Source organism: Anabrus simplex, chromosome 6 (genome assembly GCF_040414725.1).
Source record: "Anabrus simplex isolate iqAnaSimp1 chromosome 6, ASM4041472v1, whole genome shotgun sequence".
NCBI classification, from domain to species: Eukaryota; Metazoa; Arthropoda; class Insecta; order Orthoptera; family Tettigoniidae; genus Anabrus; species Anabrus simplex.
Genome location: NC_090270.1, coordinates 226313520 through 226335933, shown reverse-complemented (window position 1 = coordinate 226335933; position 22414 = coordinate 226313520). Strand labels below are relative to the sequence as shown.

Below are 22414 nucleotides of genomic sequence, written 5' to 3'. Positions count from 1 at the left end.
TGTTGCGTTGTATTGTATTTCTTTTTCTTCTCCTTCTGGGGCCAAAACACGTCGTTGTGTTGTAATTTTACCCTCTTCTTTTTCCTCCTCTTCTACTTCTGGGGCCAAGAAACATTGTTGTGTTGTATTTCTTTTTCTTCTATTTCTGGGGCCAAAACACGTCGTTGTGTTGTAATTTTACGTTTTTTCAATCAATCAATCAATGCTGATCTGCATTTAGGGCAGTCGCCCAGGTGGCAGATTCCCTATCTGTTGTTTTCCTAGCCTTTTCTTAAATGATTTAAAAGAAATTGGGAATTTATTGAACATCTCCCTTGGTAAGTTATTCTATCCCTAACTCCCCTTCCTATAAACAAATATTTGCCCCAGTTTGTCCTCTTGAATTCCAAATTTATCTTCATTTTGTGATCTTTCCTACTTTTAAAGACACCACTCAAATTCGTCTACGAATGTCATCCCACGCCATCTCTCCGCTGACAGCTCGGAACATACCACTTACAAACCATTATTCTCGTCATTGTTCCGTGTTGAAAAGAGCTATATCACTAAGTTTACACAAGGAGTATTTTATTAGAGCACCTATTCAATACAATTCATTCCACTGTTGTGCGGTCAAATGAACATAGAAACTGACATATTTTCAAGGTACATGTTTCACCCCTCTTATTTAGGGCTTAGTGACATACCACTTAGTTGAGCAGCTCGTCTTCTTCCTCCCAAGTCTTCCCAGCCCAAACTTTGCAACAAGACACATCGTTGTGTTTTAATTTTATCTTTCTTTTTCTTTTTATTCTTTTTCTGGGACCAAGAAACGTTGTTGTGTTGTAAATTTACCTTCTTCTTCTTCTTCTGGGGCCAAAACACGTCGTTGTTTTGTAATTTTACCTTTCTTTTTCTTCTTCTTCCAGGCCCAAAACACGTCGTCGTTTTGTAATTTTACCTTTCTTCTTCTTCTTCTTCTTCTTCTTCTTCTAGGACCAAAACACGCTGGAGTGTTGAAATTTTGCACTTCTTCTTCTTCTACTTCATCTGAGACCGGGCGAGTTGGCCGTGCGCGTAGAGGCGCGCGGCTGTGAGCTTGCATCCGGGAGATAGTAGGTTCGAATCCCACTATCGGCAGCCCTGAAGATGGTTTTCCGTGGTTTCCCATTTTCACACCAGGCAAATGCTGGGGCTGTACCTTAATTAAGGCCACGGCCGCTTCCTTCCAACTCCTAGGCCTTTCCTATCCCATCGTCGCCATAAGACCTATCTGTGTCGGTGCGACGTAAAGCCCCTAGCAAAAAAAAAAAAAAACTTCATCTGAGATGGTCTCCCCACAGATCATCATGGAGAAAGTTTTCCTATTTTGCGTTTCCTGTATCGTGGATGTTGAACTGGTGTTGGAGGTTTCACTCTCGGGATAGTCTTCTCCACCTACGCTCATGTGTCCCTTCTGTCTTGGCTGCTATGATCGATTGTATTTGTCATTTATGAATATGTGACCAAAATAGGCTTCTTTCCTGCATTTTACAAGGCCTAAGGCTTCGTATGGAATCCCTGAAATATTTTCTGCATTACGTCCACATTTCACCAATGAAGCTGTTAGTGTCCAGCATTCATAACACATAATACTTCACAGCATGGCAAAGTGAATTTCGAATCAGAGGTCATGATTGCACACAAGGTGTTTTAATTTCAGAAAAACTCTACTTGCAATGCCAATTCTGGTTCTCATTTCTATATCCATTTCCCATTAGTCATTACCCTAGATACTCAAATTGATTGATTGATTGATTCCCATTCAATGCTGTTTTCTTCTAGAGGACTTTGTGCTTGCTGATTATCATGAATTTTGATTTCTGAATGTTTATTTTACCTTAACTCTTTATTTACTTCAGTGATGCTATTTTAAAGGATGTGTGTTGATATACAACTGACATCTATAAAGTAATAGTACCATATGTTTTGTTTCTCTTCCAGTATGGTCTTTATTCGTCCTTCATGGCTTGCTTCGTGTATGCAATCTTTGGAAGCTGCAAAGATAGTGCCGTCGGTCCTACAGCAATCGCTGCCATCTTGACGAGAGAAAATCTCCATAACCTGGGTCCAGAGTTTGCGGTACTTTTGTGTTTCTTGAGTGGCTGTGTGGAATTACTCATGGGAATTCTACAGTTAGGTAAGGATATGGTCATATTATCCAGGTCACATTTTTACCATTTGTTGGTGATAAATCACTAGAATTACATTATCATAATATGCATTATTCAACTCCTGACAATCAAACATTATAGCTAAATGATCCGGAATCTTTCATTTCCATACAAAATAAAGTTTTTAAGCATCAATAGTATTATAATGAGACAGTCTAAGGACTTCATATCTTGGTTGAAATAATTGTCACTTACAAATTGAGCATTCTTCCAAAAAGGTAACATAATCAAAATTGTATTCTAGGGAACAACCATAGCATTTAGTTTTTTCAGTAATAATGGCATTAAATTGTGTGGCTGACGTCACTGTTCTTGAAACATGAGTCGCCCATCCACAATGATGTGATATTGGTATTTGTCACCATTGTTATTTATCATCATCATCATCATAGTAAGAATTATTCTTGTATATGTAGCAGATATATGCTTACTATTTTTGTTAATACAATATAGAATAGATACTGTATATAATAGAATCCTATGCTGTAGTAAGGAGTATGCTGCATATCAACATATATGACCATTTTGGAATGGCAGGAATATTTTTTTTGAGCAGGAGATACTCAACATTATAATTACTGGGGTACATGAAATGTCTCAAGATGTAATTTGTTACAGGTTTCTTGATCGACTTCATCTCGGGACCTGTATCTGTGGGCTTCACTTCCGCTGCAGCGATAATCATTGCAACAACGCAGATCAAGGATGTCCTAGGGTTGAGCATTAGCGGTAGTAAGTTCCTGGAAGTGTGGGAACAGCTGTTTGAACACATCTCCAGCACAAGGCTGTGGGACAGTGTGCTTGGCTTCTCCTGCATGGCTGTGCTTTTACTGCTCAGGGTAAGTGTGTTACTGGCCAAAACCAGTTTCATAAACAGGGCTGACCAAAAAGAGGGGACAAGGGGGAAACATGTCGGGGGGACCCAGAAGTCAAATGGATTGATTACATTATTTTGAGGTAAGGTAGTAGGTGTCGTAGTGAAGCATACGTGTGACAGTAGAATATTTCAGTACTTTACTCATTTTGAAAAATGCTGAATCAGATTGTTACTGCTTTATTTTCTTGTCTTATTTATACAACATATAAGTGCTAGCCCTCGCACGTACATTTCAGCAATTACTGACACGGTGGCAAACACAGTATTATGCAAATGTGTTGAGTTTCTTCTTCTTCTTGGTCAAGTTTGATTTTGAACATCGTGACCCTTCACGCAATTCTGTGAAGTACAGTATACTCTGTCATGCAAAGCGGTCTCCTTCTGTGTGCGTTATTCTTTCAAGTGACAGATTTGTGAAACTCCCTATCTGGTCATTGTACAAGTGATGTTTTCCATCAACTTTGCCCTAGATTTCTCGATTCCATCTCGTCAGATGTCACGGCAGAAAAATTTCAATATTTACCATTAGATGTTTGAAAGTATGAATGCTTTAGGGACAAACCTTAGCTCATTCAGAATGGAGCCATTCATTCTTCTTGCTGTGATATTCATAGCATTTTTCAGTAGCACTTCATCTCAAAGTCCTCGGTTCTCCTACGACATGCAGGATTTATAGACCAGGACTCAAAGCCATACATAGCGATAGGAAATACCAAAGCTTGAACTTGTTGCTTCTTAGTTTCCCTGGCAATACTCATATGATGATCTTTCCATATTTTTATTCAAGCAAACAGTGCATTCTTAGCCATACCCATTCTTCTTTTAATTTCATATTCATAATTTCCCTTACTGGAAATGCAACCTCCTTGAGATCTATGTCCTGTGTAATTTGGAAGGGATGATATAATGCCCCTGTCTGTCCACAACCATCAGGTAACACACTTGGTTCAGTTTAGTCAATCAGTCAGTTAATGTTACCACTAATCTGCATCCAAGGATGTCGCCCAGTTGTTGACCTAGTCTTTTCTATTCTAGCTACTTGTAAATGGCAGTGCACAAAGATATGGAGATTATTCTAGTCATTTTATGTTTTCATGTTTTTCCTTGTTTTCTCTTTCTGTTGCTCTGTCTTCCCACACCGACCTGTCATTATACTCATCCTAGTGACGGGACTATCGAATGAAAACTACCGAATTATTCGATAGTCGTCAACTACCGTTACAAACAATTGTTTCCGTTTGCATTTGTTTTTTCATTCGGATTGCAGATTCCTATTGTTTCCACTTGTTGGCACTGAAATCGGCCTCCTCTTTTGCCACGGAGCAAAGTCAGAGTTGATAGCAGACTCTATACCCTTTGGGACGAATTATGATGTATAAACATGAACTAATAAAGCGAATAATATGTATATGTTCGGACATACAGTATTTCCCCCTCGCAGACTCTGACTCAAATTTGTGTAATGATGAATGAAATTGTATTAGTGTGCACATTAAGAATAGATACGGTAATTATAGTTTTTTTAAACACTTTCCATGTATTAACCATGAACATCTAATGATTGAACAATATACTTAACTGAATGGAATTATTTTTAAATTAATGTATGCAGTATTACTTGGTCGTAGGAAAATATGTTGTCTTTTCATTTAGTTTAGTCTGCTGTATGCACATTATTTTAACATGGGGTGTCATTTCAGTAAGGTGTAAACCTAACCTTTGTCTGAAATTACCTAACATTTGTTATTTTAATCGGGAATTTTTATCTTATTTTATAGACCAACATATTTCAGTTTCCAATCACTTCACTCGAACATTGTGTAACGTTTGTTACTAGTCTCTGTATTTCCGCTTATATCACTACCAACAAAACAAACATGCTATACAAATTGGTAGTATAATACAACAATCCACATTTCAACTAGTAAATGACTTATTACTAGTTACTAAGAGTCGAGCACCACAGTACAAAATACAATTTACTACTACTACTACTACTACTACTTCGATAGTCACGCTTCACAATCGGTAGTTTACCGATAGTTTAAAGCATTCAATATTCCCATCACTAGCTCATCCTCTTAAGGGTTCCTTGTCTTGTTCCTCTCTATATACAACTGGATTTGATACTTATTTGTTTGTTTCCAATACTGTTGGGATCCTTTTCTTACCTTTTGTGTTTGTCCTATGTTCTTAAAAGAAAACAGATATTCTTATGTCTGTACCCATTATTGTACAAATAATATTTGGTACTTTGTGATTAATCTGAGGAAGACCATCTTCATTTTCTTTGACGGGGCTATATATGATATTAGCATGCCTATTTGTTTTTTCAAGGTTTTGAAATTAAATAGACTATTGTATAATATTGAATGACTTGCATACTTAACAACTATCCAGCGACATCCATGATCAAAATGAATGTTACTGGGTTCTAGTTCAGTCCATTCTCCTGCGTCACATATGTTTTAAACACTTACATGGTGTTACCTTCCAAACTTCACATTAACATTAAATTCACACTGAAATATAAACAGTTAGACTACCCTGTATCCATCCGCTTTCTGTAGAAGTAATTATCCAAGTTTTTGACAATTTCATTCTCAGTCATCATGGTTACTAAAACTGATCCTGATCCCAGCTCATTATAGTGCTCGGAAAATGTTCTTATTAGTTTTAATTTACTCTACTTGTCAGTGAGACTGGTAAAGTCAGCAAATACAGAAAGTGCAACAGAAAGTAGATGATACAATAAATTAAGTACAGTACCTACCCAATTTCCTGTTGTCAAATAACCTAATAGAAGGACTCAACTACTGGAGATACTTTTTACTATAAAAATATACATTTTTCATGAATTGAGTTATGTAATGTTGTTGCTGGGTCATCAGCCCATAGACTGGTTTGATGCAGCTCTCCATGCCACCCACCTCTGTGCTTACCTTTTCATTTCTACATAACTGTTACATCCTACATCTGCTCTAATCTGCTTGTCATATTCATACATTGGTCTACCCCTACCGTTTTTACCAACTACACTTCCCTCAAAAATCTAACTGAACAAGACCTGGATGTCTTAAGATGTATAATTCTCTCTCTTCTTCTCATCAAATTTAGCCAAATCGATCTCCTCTCACCAATTTGATTCAGTATCTCTTCATTCGTGATTCGATCTATCTCACCTTCAGCATTCTTCTGTTACACAACATTTCAAAAGCTTCTATTCTCTTTCTTTCTGAGCTACTTATTGTACATGTTTCACTTCCATACAATGCCACACGCCAGACGAAAGTCTTCAAAAACATCTTTCTAATTCCTATATCAATGTTCGAAGTGAGCAAATTTCTTTTCTTATTATGTAATACAAATGCTATTTTTCATATATTAGTGCACTAGGGTGTACCCAGAGTTAATATTAATGAGCATCGAGGAATCAAAATAAAAAGAAAAATAATAATTTATTATCAGAAATCTCTTTTATTGATAATTGTGATTTGTGCAGTTAACATTTTATGTTGGATAAAGGAATTAGCAGAAGTTAAAGCAATGACGAACTTTATGGAGAAGGTCTGTAATGCTTAACATGATGAAAATAAACAAAAGTAACAGTAAGAATGTTTTCATTCCACAGAAAGCCAAGGACATTCCGATTGGTCCAGCTGACTCCAAAGAAAAGACTGCCCTACAGAAAGTTCTTGGACAACTTCTGTGGTTTATATCGACTGCTCGGAACATTCTGGTGGTCGTTGTGTGTGCAACTATGGCGTATCTCTTCAAATTACATGGCATGGAGCCCTTTGTACTAACAGGTAAGTGACCAACCATCTCTTCTTCACTGATAATTTGCAGCGAGAACACTTGACTCATTGTTTGAGGCAGGAAGAGGTGTACTTTCAGAAGTATTTATGTTTTTTAGATTTTTCTCAAGTTTGTGTGCCATACTAATTGTAGAGGTAAAGGCTAGGACTAAAAACTTACTGGCTATGACTTTATGTAAGGTACAGCCCTAGCATTTCTATTGTCTGAAAACCATCTTCAGGTCTGCCAACGGTGGGGTTTGAACCCACCATTTCCCCAGTGTAGGCTTACAGCTACATGACCCATATCACACAGCCAACTCGCTTTGTCCATCTCAAAATATTCAGAAGCTAGTGTAATTTAGATCAGTTGACAAACTTCAATTTAATTATTACATTGTCTCATACAGTTCCTGTATTTGATTAGTTCCTTTCTATGCCAAGGGTTGAAGTAGGCTAAATGAACCTCATGGTTATATTCACCTCCAGAAATACTGTTTCTTAAAATTTTCAAACTTCTTGTTGAGGAATTAAATTTTCAAAAATGAGTTCCAATTTAACACCTGGTGACAAAGGCATAGAGCTAACAACTCTATCACGGTTAGAGCCGAGGTTACGGAAGGTCCAAGGGTCTTCACAGACTGTATGGAGATTGCTTTCTATGCCAAGATTGTATTAGATATTACTTTACAGCTATCCAGGATATATATATATATATATATTTACAATTTGTTTTATGTCGCACCGACACAGTTAGGTTTTATGGTGATGATGAGATAGAAAAGGACTAGGAGTGGGAAATAAGTAGCCATCGCCTTAATTAAGGTACGACCCCAGCATTTGCCTGGTGTGAAAATGGGAAACAATGGAAAACCATCTTCAGGGCTGCTGTCAGTGGGGTTTGAACCTACTATCTCCCGAATGCAAGCTCACAGCTCACTGCATGCATGGCTAACTCACCCTCTTCTATTATTATTATTATTATTATTATTATTATTATTATTATTATTATAGAAATACAGCTTATTAGCAGTTTGTCATTTTTGTGCAAATATTTCTAGGTTATGTTGTAATATTTACTGTATCATGAAACTGATTTGAAGAAAATCTGTTGTTTAATATTCCACACTAAGCTGCTCCTTCAAGTAAAGCTAATATAGACAAAGTAAAAGTCTTTCTTATGAATGAAATGTATCTTCTATTGCAGGGGAAGTGAAAGCAGGCTTGCCACCATTCAGTCCTCCGCCATTTTCTGCACAAGTCAACAATCAGACTTACACATTCCTAAACATGGCCTCCAACCTGGGATCAGCAACTTTTGTTGTTCCTTTGCTGGCCATCTTGGAAAATATTGCCCTGGCAAAAGTATTCTGTAAGTAGCATTTTAAAATGTTTTAAATAATTATGTTGATTCTAAGTTTTTTTAAATTGGTTACATCAGACTAACACTTGGAAGGTTTTCGATGATGCAAGAAAGTAGTTGTAGACTTGGTGTTAAAATAAGAAACCAGAATAAACTATCTTCAGGGCTGCTGACAGTGGGGTTCAAACCTACTATCTCCCGGATGTAAGCTCACAGCTGTGTGTCCCTAACCAAACTGACAACTCGCCTAGTATGAATGTACTGGATAGAAAGTGCAGAATAGCTAAAGAAGAATGCCTGAAAGAGAAGTGCAAGGATGATGAAGATGGTATGGTTGTAGGAAAAATAGATGCTGCATAGGGGAAAATCAAGGAAGCCTTTGGAGAAAGGATAAATAGGAGTATGAATATTAAGACTTAAGATGGAAAACCACTTCTGTGAAAAGAAGACAACGCAGTAAGATGGCAGGAAGATATTAAACAATTGTATCAAGGGAAAGAAGTAGGTGATAAGGTTCTAGAACAAGAAGGGGATGTTGATGCTGATGAAATGGGACATCCAGTTTTCAGGTCAGACTTCGACAAAACTTTGAGAGACCTAAATAGGAACACATACCTGGAATTGATGTCATACTCCAGAATTACTGTCTGTCTCAGGAAAAACTGGCTTGGCAAGTCTATTCCATTTAGCATGTAAGATACATGATGCAGGAGAAGTTGCTTCCAATTTTGAAAAGAATGTTGTTATACCTATTCCCAAAATAGTAGATGCTAAAAATGTGCAAACTACTGCACCATTAGTTTAGTATTTCACATCTGAAAAATGTTAATATATTATTTACAGAATAATGGAAAGACAAGTTGAAGCTGAGTTGGGAGAAGATTAGTTTGGCTTCAGAAGAAATGTAGGAACACATGAAGCAATCCTGACTTTACAACTGGTTTTAGAGGATCGAATTAAGAAGGGCAAGCCCACGTACACACCATTTGTAGATCTAGAAAAGGCATTTGATAATGTTGATTTGACCAAGCTTTTTGAGATTCTGAAAGTGATTGGCATAAAATACGGAGAAAGGTGGGTTATTTACAATCTGTACAAAAATCACTCTACAGTGATAAGAATCAAAGGCTATGAAAATGAAGTAGCTGTCCTGAAAGGAGTGAGGCAAGGATGCGATTTGTCCCCTTTCCTTTTCATTGTTTGTACAGAACAGGCAGTAAGGGAAATCAAAGAGAAATTTGGACAGTGAATCACAATTCAAGGAGAGAAAATCACAACACTGAGATTTGCTGATAATATTGTCTGCAAGAGATCTGGAGAAATCGATGAATGGTATGGACACAAGTCTTGGAGAAGGAGTACAAAGAAGAAAATAAATACATCCAAATCAAAAGTAATTGAGTGCAGTCGAACAAAGTCAGGAGATGCAGAAAATATTATGTTAGGAAATAAAGTCTTAAAGAAAGTAGATGAATATTGTTACTTGGGTAGTAAAATAACTAATAATGGCAGAAGTAAGGAGGACATAAAATGCAGACTAGCACAAGCAAGAGAGGCCTTTCTTAAGAAAAGAACCACATTTGTCTTAAACAGGCTCGGCCCTTCTTCATGAGTTAGGCAAGAAGCAGAAAGGAAGATTAACTTATAAAGGATACACCCACTTTACAGTAGAGTTACAAATATCTATCAGTGCGACGTGAAGAGTTCAATAAGAAGTGAAGCAGGGAGAAATGAGTGGCACAAAGCCACTGTTGTACTGCTCGCTGGACTGTTGTTTGTCTGATGAAGTTGAATTGTCAAAAGATTTGTTGCCATTGATGCTTTCACAGCCCGTACTTATAGTGTTTGAAGCGAAAGCTGACCGAACCATCAGAACCAGTCTAAGTGGTTCACATAATTCGCGTATGTAACATGTGACATTGACAGGTATAGGACATAGACACAAGCCTGGAATGAAACATCTGACGACGAGGAACATATGAATTTGGAAAACACTGAGACGAAATAACAGTAGTGAAGTGCCACGTCATGGGAGCCATCTGGTGGCGATTGAAAGTACCATTTCCACTTCTATTATAACGTCTAAATTCACATTGTTTAAGAAGCCTTTCTCGTGGACAGTCGAGATTTCTTCTGAGGACGCAGAGCACAGTTCTCTGCAAAATGTAAAGTTTCACCTTATTTTCTTGACACGACATAAGCCCAAAAGCCTATACAGTATCATGTCTAAAAGATTTGTTGTCTATAGCATGCAGTCTTGTGATGTGTTTATCATATCCATGTCAAGGTAAAGTCATTATTCTTTGCTATATTAGCTTTCAAAGACTGAGTGTGTTGCCTGTATTCTGCCTTTATATGATGTCTTGTTATTTCTTAGGTTCCTTGAAACTAATAATATTTTGTTTAAACAGCGGATGGCAAAGCCATCGACGCCACTCAGGAGATGTTGGCCATCGGCATGTGCAACATCATGTCATCTTTTGTCAGCTCGATGCCTGTGTCTGGAGCCCTGTCGCGAGGAGCAGTCAACCATGCCAGTGGTGTGGCCACTACCTTCGGTGGGATTTACACAGGTATATAATTATTTTAGAACTTCGTTATACATCAGTGGTACAGATTACTGTGTAAGTAGATTATTATTTGTGGAAATTGCGAGCTAACTCCAAGCCTGTCTGGTAGCCATGATCGTTAAGGTGTCAGGTCTGACACTGTGGTTAGCCGGTTCGAGTCCCGTTGGTCGAAAAAATTTCACTGTCAGAATGTTGGCCGGTAGGGCACAAGAGGTAGTGGTATACAATTTCTAATCACTAGATTGGGCGCCAAAATGCTGGAATCAATTCCAAACCTCTCTGCAGTGTTCATATGGACTGAGGGCATATGACACCGTTGAGATTATTTTTCTGTCAGATGGAGATGTTAAGCCTTGTGCTGACACCTTGGTGTTATTCAACATGAGTAGGCTTTGTGCCAGCACTGGGTTTACCCTCTCCCTCCCTACTATCTTATATCACATCATTCATTTAATCTCATTAACTCTCCTGATGAGTTGATGACAGAAACGGCATCTGGTTGTAAAAACTTGCTACGGAGATTCATCTCACTTCATACCTGACCCTGTACAAAAACGGGACAAGGGTTGGACAAACATTGAGAGATAACTCCATTTCTATTTCCTTTCTCGTTACCTTGCCAATGTAGTGTAAACTGTTTCCTCAGCTTCGTCGTCTCTTTATCTTTCCACTTGGCCCCACTCTGCTATTGTTCGTCTTTCTAGGAGGTCCACTTGTTCTTCACACTTTCCTGTAAGGTTGAGTATACTGATATCCCCAGTTTGTTATCTGTCTCCTCTAAGAATGGTGCTTGGTCACATTTCTTCACCATTCCATCTGTTGTTGCATTTTCACCAGTTCACAGTTTGTTTTGCAATAATAATTTTAATGTTTATAAAGGAACTTTATACACGTTTCATCCTTTGTACTTCTGATCAATTGTGACAGGACCTTTTATATAAATTGAGAATCTTCCTACTCTAAGGAGAACTCAGGACTTCCAAGATTCCATCTTGAGTTAAATAATTATGTTATGTTAAAGCACCATTATAATTGGGACTGTCATATTTACAGAGAAACTTTATATGTGGTTTGACCTTTGTATAACATTTAATTTATGATAAGACTTTTTATTTATTTGAGAATCTTACAGTTCTAAGACGAAATCAATACTTTCAAAGTTCTAACTTGAGTGAAAAGAATTATATTGTGTTAAGTGTCATTCTAATCGTGACTTCAAGATTTTGAAAGCATTTTTTTTTTTGCTAGTGGGTTTACTTCACACCGACACAGATAGGTCTTATGGTGAGAATGGGATAGGAAAGGCCTAGGAGTTGGAAGGAAGTGGCTGTGCCTTAATTGAGGTACAGCCCCAGCACTTGCTGGTGTGAAAATGGGAAACCACGGAAAACCATTATTTAGGGCTGCCGACAGTGGGATTCAAACCCACTATCTCCTGGATGCAAGCTCACAGCCGCACGCCTCTAACCGTATGACCAACTCGCCCGGTTGAAGTTGTGATTATTTGAAGTTTTCTCCAGATACTTCTAGGGGCATCATAAAGATAGTCACAAGTAGCAGCATGTTCATGACCCGACACTGTCATGAAGAACAAGATATTCATGAACAGAGGATGGAAGAGGTGTATCAACAGTACCTGGGAAACTGGGACTGTAAACTGATTATGAGAATGATGATGATTAAAAGCTAAGTTACAGTGTTTGAGAATAAAGACTACCAGATGAGTTGGCTGTGTGGCTAGGGGCGTGCAGCTGTGAGCTTGCATCCAGGAGATAGTAGGCTCAAACCCCACTGTTGGAAGCCCCGAAGATGGTTTTCCGTGGTTTGCCATTTTCACACCAGGCAAATGCTGTACCTGAATTAAGGCCACAACCATAAGACCTATCTGTGTCAGTGCACTTAAAAAGCAATTTGAAAAAGAAGAAGAAGAAGAAAAGAATAAAACTTTCTATGATCTTGGCCAGTTTGATCATGTCTCTGTAATCTTAGGGATAGTCAGATATACACTTATGGTGACACAAACAATTAGTGACTGGAGAATTGTAATTGTATTCCATAGATATAAGACATTTTTGATTATACAATTTCAAATTATCTAATGCAATTCTTATTCCTTGTTGCAGGTGTCATAGTTATTCTCTCTCTGCATCTCTTTACTCCATACTTCACCTTCATCCCTAAGGCATCTCTGGCAGCTGTTATTATTGCTGCAGTTGTGTTCATGGTGGAATTTCATGTCGTAAAACCAATATGGAGAACAAAGAGTGAGTATTATTTCTCCTCAGTGGAATTATTTCCACAGAACTTAACTGATGAAGGCCATTGTTATGACAAGTTAACTATTTGTCTAACTTTGTGCATTTCTGCTTGTTTCAGAACTTGACCTGATTCCAGCATTTGCAACGTTCCTGTCTTGCTTATTTATTCGTCTTGAACTGGGCATTGTCATCGGAATAAGCATCAACGTACTCTTCCTTCTTTATGCTTCTGCAAGGCCTACAGTGAAGGTTGAGAAAGTCACTGTAAGTCATTCTTAGAATTAATTAACTTACCATACCGGTATCTCATTCCATCAAAAAAGAAAAAAAGAAAAATCTCCTCATTTAGAATGAAAGTGGAGACGGGTTTTATATCCTGAGTAATTAGGTATCATCATCATCATCATCATCGTTGTCATTGTCATTGTCATTATATATGGCCTCAGCTACCTTGTGCAGGCATTTTGATTGGCCCCATCTAGGCTACCTGCGTGTCAATTTTGATGTTCCATTTCACTCTAACAGGTGGTGGAACAGATATTTGGCTGAGTTTTGATTAACCTTGTCGGGTAAACATGAAATGTGTCACCAGAGATCGTTAAATGCTGACATCATGGGGCATAGAGTGTTGAATGGTTTCTTTCCACACCCTTCAGAAATCTGACTAGCTCTATCAGGTTTGAACCTACGATTTTGGGATCCAGCAGTCAGCAATGTATCACTGATTGACAGGAGTGCATGTAGCATGTCAACAGATGAAGGAAGCCATTGTGCATGCTTATCATCGCAACCACATTGCTGCACTGGAAATATACAGAAAATAGTACTTAAAAAACTGCCCTTCGTATATTCTTCGGATTTTCACAGGGTATATCATTTGTACAGCACTCTCATTAGGTGAGCCAAGCATATCACATCAAATGTACAAATTATTTACACTAACTGTAACATTTACATTAAATACAAATATATACATTGAAATTGGTGGCTGGACTATAGGATCTTGATGTATCGTATATGCCATTGGTATTATCATGGTTCTTCATTACTGAGTATTTGCATTCTCTATTATTTTTGGTCTGAATACCTAATTAAATTTACCATTGTTTACAAAATCAAAAAAATACAAATGAAAACATCTGTTGTTTACCATATTTTGGAGGAATTTATTGCAAAATTAGTAAAATATTTAAGGAATCTTGATTATCAGTGGCATATACAAATTCTAATTCACTTGATAACTCAATGGTAACTTAATAATGCATTATCTGTGGCTGTGTCCACAAATTTTTATGAAAATGTTGTTAGAATCTTTGAATATACACCCTGTAATTTTCAGTAAAACTAATCTTTTCCCCTTCCTCTTTACAGAGTTCCTCAGGATGTGAATATCTTCTGATAACTCCTGACCGTAGTCTTGTGTTCCCGTCTGTTGAGTATGTAAGAAATCATGTTTCCAAAGCCGGTGTAAAGCAAGGTTCAAGCTCAATCCCAGTGGTCATTGACAGTCGGCACATCCAGGGTGCAGATTTCACTGCAGCCAAGGTAAGAACATATTATATATATTTACAGATTTTTAACTTGAGATCAGCATTTTATGGAAACTAGATTGAAGAGATTATTTTTTTGCTCAGTTGAGTATGGCATGAGTATGATCCAATGATAGTCATGCAATTTATATTAATGGAAAAATTATTTGAAATTGGAAAAGAAAAGGTACTGAGAAGAGAATGAATGTTACACTTGGACAACTGAAGGCTTTACAGCTAGAATGTAAAGAATTCTGAGTTTCTGAGAGTACAGAAGACCATTAAATTGCAGAAAGGGAAAAATGATTCTGCCATCAAGCAAATAAGTGCATGGTTTGTCAAAAGAAAAACTCTAAAATAACATAAGCTATTGATGAGCAAGGGATTGGATAGATAGGAGAATAACATATCTGTTAACAGTGCCCATAAATATTTTAAGATGTATCAGTTTCTTTTCAAAGCATCTGAGATTAATAAATAGCGGTTGACAAGTTTCTGAAGCAATGTGTGAAAGTATCGTGCTACATTTTAGGTACAACATAGAGGCTGCCTAGCCAAGGCAGTAACATACGCTCATTTTGCCCGGAAGAGTGTGGCTTCGATTCCCTGTCAGGAAGTCGAAAAATTTAGAAATGAGAATTTTTCACTTTTGGAGGGTGACATGACTCTGAGGCTCATTCAGCCTACAACAGAGATCAGTACCAGTATAATTCCTGAGATTAAGAATAGTGTAAGCCTTTATCTTCCAATCCTCCAAGGGCCTTTGTGGCTATTTCAGGTAACACACTATTGGAGCAAAAATGTCTTGTTATTATACTTTAAACCAACCAATAAATTAATTACTTCATTGCTGAGTCTTCTGTGCAGCTGTGTTTAACAGGTGACTCTTCAGACAAGTACACTTGAAACACTTCATGTCTTCTATCTGTTTCCAACACTGTTGCTGAAGATGGTTGCAAGAAAAGTATTTGAAAGTGTATCACCATAATGATTCATTAACCATTAGTGTTTAAGACAACAGCAAAGTTGGTTTAATTATTTTTACATTCATCACTACATAATGGATGTCGACACTTGGTAAAGAAATGGAGATATATATACAGGAAGATAGGAACAAGTAAAGGAACATGCACACACACACAGGTTGGTGTTGGAAGGAGGAGGACTCAAAAAGGAGACAAGAATAACAAAAGGATAAAAACAATCTCCATATCTCTATACACTACTGTCTTCAAATAGGTAGACTCTCTCCTAATCATTTCCATTTCTTCTCAGCCCCCAACGAGCTTGTTTCTGCTTTGCTGCTTCATGAAAAGGGCAGGCTTCAACACTCACTGAGCGATAGATCTTCAGTCTTGATGCTGGAAATGTAGGATAAGAAGAATGCCAGACAATACAGGAACAGGGAAGAAACATAAAAGAAAGACAAATACAAGTGGTGAAAGATTAGGGACACATAATAAATAAAAAAGACAAAAGGAGAAAGAGATCCCAAATGGATAATGTACGTATTGGAAAGGAAACTGTAATTGTGTATATCCTATTATACTCCTACATGTGGCTTAATTTGTCTCCACTTTTGTTCCTTTTCATTACTGAATAAAGAAAACCTCCCCTCTCATTGTTCAGTAAAAAAGTAAATAGCTTCAGAAATCAAATGATTATGATTATGATTATGAACATACCATACTGCAAAAGGGTCCTAATATCTTTAAATGAATAACAATGCCCTAGAGATGATGATGAGATGATTAAACTATTGAACTTCATAACAAAGAATTTCTCAAAAATTAGTCACATTCATTGACATTTTTGGTACAAAACTATGTGTTCATGAGGCAGTTTATATTGCAGGGCTGTGTGTTTTACTGATCTGTCATTAGAGATGCACGTACATTTATAGTAAAGAGAAATACAAACCATCCAGTACCGGTACCCTACGCAGTTAATATTCTCCAACATGTCATCCCGTATTAAAATAAATCAGTGGCTTTATATAAAAGTTTTGTTCTCTTTTCTATAAATTAAATTTGCTTAATGTTCTTCTGCTTCTTACTTAAGTCTTCTTATTTCAGGGTGTAAAATCTCTCATTGAAGATTTTGTTAAGAGAAATCAACCTATTCTCTTCTATAACTTGAAGCCAAGTATTGTGGAGATCTTCAAAGGAGTGCAGCCTAAAGAATTCAAATACTGCCACAATGAAGTTGAACTGAATGAGCTCCTTAAAGGTGAGTCTGATGTATGTTACATCACATAATGGTAATACTCCTCATACCCCCAGTATAGTAAAACCTCTCCAGAAGACCAAACATCCAAACAACTGGTACTTCTTCTTCCTGCTGTTGGCGTCTGATGGAATTTCGCCTAGTTTTACAACCTGACGCCAACCCTATGTGGAGGGATCTACTCACTATTGCGTGCTTCTGTGGTGGTTGGTTGTGTGTTGCGTTTTATGTAGATGAAAGAAAGGTATTAAGATGAACACTCAGTCCTTGAGGCAGAGGAATTAACTATGTGCAGTTAAAATCATCAGTCTGGCTGGGAATTGAAGGCCAGTACACAGACCTTCAGCCAAGGAGCTTGACTTTATTTGTATACACACAATGACAGGGCAGCATCAAAAGAGGGAGAAATAGAAAATGAGACTAACACAAACAGACACATCTTCATACAGAACACTATGCAGGGCAGAATTCCCATCCTTTGAAGAATGAAGGTATCAGCAAAAGAAGGGAAGGGCCACAAAGGGCATGAAAATAAAAGACTCTCTAGGACTTGCAAATTTCATACCATTGAGGTCAGAAAAGTGCAGAAGTAGACCAAGGGAGGCCAGGAAAGATTAGATTGAGGCACAAGTAAATGGAATAATCCAGACTCAGCTAGGGGCTCTGTGATCGCCAACCCATAGCTCTTACGAGAGGCAGGAGATACCATGGATGTATTTTCTTTTTTTTCTTTTTTTTTTTTTGCTAGTGACTTTATGTTACACCGACACATATAGGTCTTATGGCGACGAAGGGATAGGAAAGGCCTAGGAGTTGGAAGGAAGCGGCCGTGGCCTTAATTAAGGTACAACCCCAGCATTTGCCTGGTGTGAAAATGGGAAACCACGGAAAACCATCTTCAGGGCTGCCAACAGTGGGATTCGAACCCACTATCTCTCGGAACCAAGCTCACAGCCGCGCGCCTCTAACCGCATGGCCAACTTTCCCGGTCATGGATGTATTCTACTGCACCCCACCCATAGGGAGAAATCAGACATGTCGCTTGTCTTGCATTTGGACACAGTATGCTCAACAGGCTGTGTGGGGGTACAACTGTCAGACTGGAATTTTGCCCCACTTGTAAACGGATTCAGCACATATTCCATTATTGGTCCAAGTGCCATTAAGAGCAAGGGCTGCCTGGCTGATGCGGTAAAGATGAGCTCATTTCACCCAGAAGGAGTGGGTTTGATTCCCCGTCAGGAAGTTGAAAATTTAAGAAATGAGATTTCCACTTCCGGAGGTGCACATGGCCCTAAGGTTCATTCAACCTACACTAAAAATGAGTACCAGGTTAATTCCTCAGGGCAAAAGGCAGCCGGCATAGAGCTAACCACTCTACCCTACCAAGTGCCAAGGTTCCACCCCTCTAGGAACCTTCATGGCCTGTACGGAGATTGCTTTTTCCTGTTAAGAGAAGTGCAGATCAAATCTAGATCCAGGGCTGTTTCTCTTTAAATACACCAAACCTGGTGTTCAATCTACATTCATCACTCCATCACTCAAAATGGCTCTCTCTTAAACTCTGAGCATTACTGATTTAATAAATTCTTGTTGAGGTCCATTGTATTTCCATGTCTAATGAATTCTGTGTGAATGAGGAATATTTAATTAAAATTGAACTTTAAAATAGGCTATAATGAATTTATATTTGTCCCTTTATAAGATAACACCACTTTAAATGACCAAATTTATTTTAAATTTTTTCCCTTGAGCCTTAAAGAAGTTTCACACAACAAAATCATATATCAGTTATATTAATAATACACTGACTGACAGAGCAAATGCAACACCAAGAAGGAGTGGTCAGAACTTTATGCCAGTTGCAGGGTAGACTGACGTCACTGAGGTATGCTCATGATGTAAAATGCGCCGCTGTGCTGCGCACGTAGCGAACGATAAATGGGACACGGCGTTGGCGAATGGCCCACTTCGTACCGTGATTTCTCAGCCGACAGTCATTGTAGAACGTGTTGTCGTGTGCCACAGGACACGTGTATAGCTAAGAATGCCAGGCCGCCGTCAACGGAGGCATTTCCAGCAGACAGACGACTTTACGAGGGGTATGGTGATCGGGCTGAGAAGGGCAGGTTGGTCGCTTCGTCAAATCGCAGCCGATACCCATAGGGATGTGTCCACGGTGCAGCGCCTGTGGCGAAGATGGTTGGCGCAGGGACATGTGGCACGTGCGAGGGGTCCAGGCGCAGCCCGAGTGACATCAGCACGCGAGGATCGGCGCATCCGCCGCCAAGCGGTGGCAGCCCCGCACGCCACGTCAACCGCCATTCTTCAGCATGTGCAAGACACCCTGGCTGTTCCAATATCGACCAGAACAATTTCCCGCCGATTGGTTGAAGGAGGCCTGCACTCCCGGCGTCCGCTCAGAAGACTACCATTGACTCCACAGCATAGACGTGCACGCCTGGCATGGTGCCGAGCTAGAGCGACTTGGATGAGGGAATGGCGGAACGTCGTGTTCTCCGATGAGTCACGCTTCTGTTCTGTCAGTGATAGTCACCGCAGACGAGTGTGGCATCGGTGTGGAGAAAGGTCAAATCCGGCAGTAACTGTGGAGCGCCGTACCGCTAGACAACGCGGCATCATGGTTTGGGGCGCTATTGCGTATGATTCCACGTCACCTCTAGTGCGTATTCAAGGCACGTTAAATGCCCACCGCTACGTGCAGCATGTGCTGCGGCCGGTGGCACTCCCGTACCTTCAGGGGCTGCCCAATGCTCTGTTTCAGCAGGATAATGCCCGCCCACACACTGCTCGCATCTCCCAACAGGCTCTACGAGGTGTACAGATGCTTCCGTGGCCAGCGTACTCTCCGGATCTCTCACCAATCGAACACGTGTGGGATCTCATTGGACGCCGTTTGCAAACTCTGCCCCAGCCTCGTACGGACGACCAACTGTGGCAAATGGTTGACAGAGAATGGAGAACCATCCCTCAGGACACCATCCGCACTCTTATTGACTCTGTACCTCGACGTGTTTCTGCGTGCATCGCCGCTCGCGGTGGTCCTACATCCTACTGAGTCGATGCCGTGCGCATTGTGTAACCTGCATATCGGTTTGAAATAAACATCAATTATTCGTCCGTGCCGTCTCTGTTTTTTTCCCAACTTTCATCCCTTTCGAACCACTCCTTCTTGGTGTTGCATTTGCTCTGTCAGTCAGTGTATGTTTGTCTCAAACTGGGAAGCATTTTGGTCTCGAGAGGCTACTCAGAACAGTTAAAATTATCCCACCTCTTCAACACATTGCACTCCATACCGTGCCAGGCCAAAATATTCATACTTCATAAGAATATCTGTAACAGCTACCTAGTTTATTCTCTCCTCAAGAGACTCTGCATAAAAGCTTCAACTTCAGTTGAACTACTTCTTTCACAAGAAACCTAAAAACCTTCATAGTGTCATCTTCATGCTTCCAGTAGCTTTTCATCCTTTTACTCAGCTCTTTCCTTGCCTCTTCCATCCAGCAGTTATTTCCTTTCCTCTTCTCCTTTTCCTGGTGACCATTGAAGTTTTGTACCAACTTTCTGATAGCTGTTCTGTCTTGTATTATATCTCTCTTTACTCTTCAGATCAACTGGTTACCATTCCTGCTCTTGTGAATGTTCATTATGTGACCAACGAGCCTAATTATACTCTTTCTAATTGTGTCTGTGATCCATTCACTTTCTTTGTCCTTCTATGGATCTTTATTCCTCCCATGCCTAAACTCACTTTTTTCATTTTCAATGGTGGGTGTGGGCTGTAGAATACATCCACAGTATTTCCTTCTTGTTAAAAGAGGCAAATGGAAGGGGACCCAACAGTCTCTCAACTTTGGAACATGTGTTGGCTTCCACAGATCCACTAGCTGAGCCTGACATTGCTTCCACTTCCTTGTGCCAGTCCCCTCACTTTTATCTTTCCTTTCTGACGTCCCTTTCTCATTCTCTTTTGACCCCAATGGTATTAGGTTTGTGAGACCTAGAGAGTCTTTCATGTTCACACAGTTCGTGGGCCTTCTCCTTCTTTTGCTGATACCTTCATGTTTTGAAGGATCGGACCTCTTCCACTTTCCCTGTGCTTAGTGTTAATAGAGGATGGTTGCCCAGTTGTATTTCGTCTTAAAATACCACCCCATCACCAGACTCCGCCCCCCCCCCCCCCTCTCTCTCATGGAAACACATGTTCTGTGGTGTGAAGACTCCCTGGCTTGATGATTCTGTTATAGTGTGTGATTTTATTTTAATCATTCTATTAAATAAACTTATTCTATCTTTTTTCTTTTGCAGAATATGCCAACAAAATGTCCCACATCCAAGTACGTGATAGCAATGGTAGACAACATTGAAGATTTAGGAACTCTTAACAGAACAGTCATTAGAAATAAGGCTAGTGTCCTGGGATTCACATATCAATTGTAAATATGATGTTCCATCAGTATTTCTCAGACCTATCTACTTCTTCCTAAAACTACAAGGACATGAACTTTTAATTTATATCAGTTTATATATTAGTTGAGTGCAGCAGACTCGTCAGAACAAGAACTTACTGTGATTTTTAAAGTGTATGTGGACACGATACAGATTATCTCATCGAGGTGAAACGTTGAATACAGTGGAGTGTTTATTTTTCTAAGTGAACATACAGATCTTTATTGTGATGCAGGAATATTTCCAAAGAGAATTGAACGTGTTGGTGGGACAGTGGCATGGCATCAGGAGTGTGCTAACTGCTAAGTGTCAAAAACATCTCAGAAGAAATGTTGGTAACAAACTTCAACAGCTGACTAAAAGTAATACACGATTCTGGAAAAGAGAAAGGATAAAAATGATTAACTTCATAATAATGCAGTTTTGATTCATTTGGGACTAGTTTTTCACTTCAGTGCAATCTAATATGTTTTGTACATTTAACTATATTGTAGTCTATAATAGACAATTAGTGATACCAACCTACCATGCAGTATTTGAGTCTTCAAGTGCACATTCTCATGTATAATGTACAAAGAAGCCTGTAAATGTATGATGTACTTTACATAATGTTAATAACAAATGTTAAAATAATACATTTCATGTTCTGTTTTCAAAACCCACTTTGTATACCTTCATTTTGCTCAGTTTACATCCCAGTGGTAAACTAAATGGCTGACAGAGCACATTCACCGTTGGATACCTGCCTCGGCTTTGCATGGAACAGATTTCCTTGTAGAGGACATTACTGTAGTTGTATTTTCCTCTTGATGTATGTAGGTAGCCTCCAAGGCCCTTCCAGCTCGCTCCTTTCTCCTAAACCAGTGATGTGCAGATGCTGGGAAACTGACAGCAAGCCTCTACATGGGCAGCGGGCACATTGCATTGGCACAGGTCAGTGATGTCACAGCCCGCTGTGCTCTCATGCATTGTATGACTAGGTTGCATTCGTAGTTAGTCTCGATTAACATACTGGAGGTTACTGCCGAAGGTTCAAAGCGGAGACTCCCGATTTTGTTGTCGTTTGGACATGAATGGGAAGTACAGTAAAACCTCCCTATAACGGACACCTTCGGGACCGAAAAAAATGTCC

At 39.1% G+C, this 22414-nt stretch overlaps 1 protein-coding gene across 3 annotated transcripts in view; it reads left to right on the top strand.

Moving 5' to 3' along the window:
• Positions 1-21909, top strand: part of LOC136876365 (sodium-independent sulfate anion transporter) — an 812595-nt gene extending 790686 nt beyond the window's left edge. For all 3 annotated transcript variants that reach the window (XM_067150255.2, XM_067150256.2, XM_068228403.1), the window contains 10 exons: positions 1963-2158; positions 2811-3031; positions 6701-6878; positions 8074-8238; positions 10641-10802; positions 12923-13063; positions 13176-13321; positions 14429-14602; positions 16662-16815; positions 21142-21909. In XM_067150255.2, the coding sequence (XP_067006356.1) occupies positions 1963-2158; positions 2811-3031; positions 6701-6878; positions 8074-8238; positions 10641-10802; positions 12923-13063; positions 13176-13321; positions 14429-14602; positions 16662-16815; positions 21142-21200 (1596 nt within the window). In that variant the 3' untranslated portion in view covers positions 21201-21909. The remainder of the gene's footprint in view (positions 1-1962; positions 2159-2810; positions 3032-6700; positions 6879-8073; positions 8239-10640; positions 10803-12922; positions 13064-13175; positions 13322-14428; positions 14603-16661; positions 16816-21141) is intronic.
• The last annotated feature ends 505 nt before the right edge of the window (positions 21910-22414 follow it).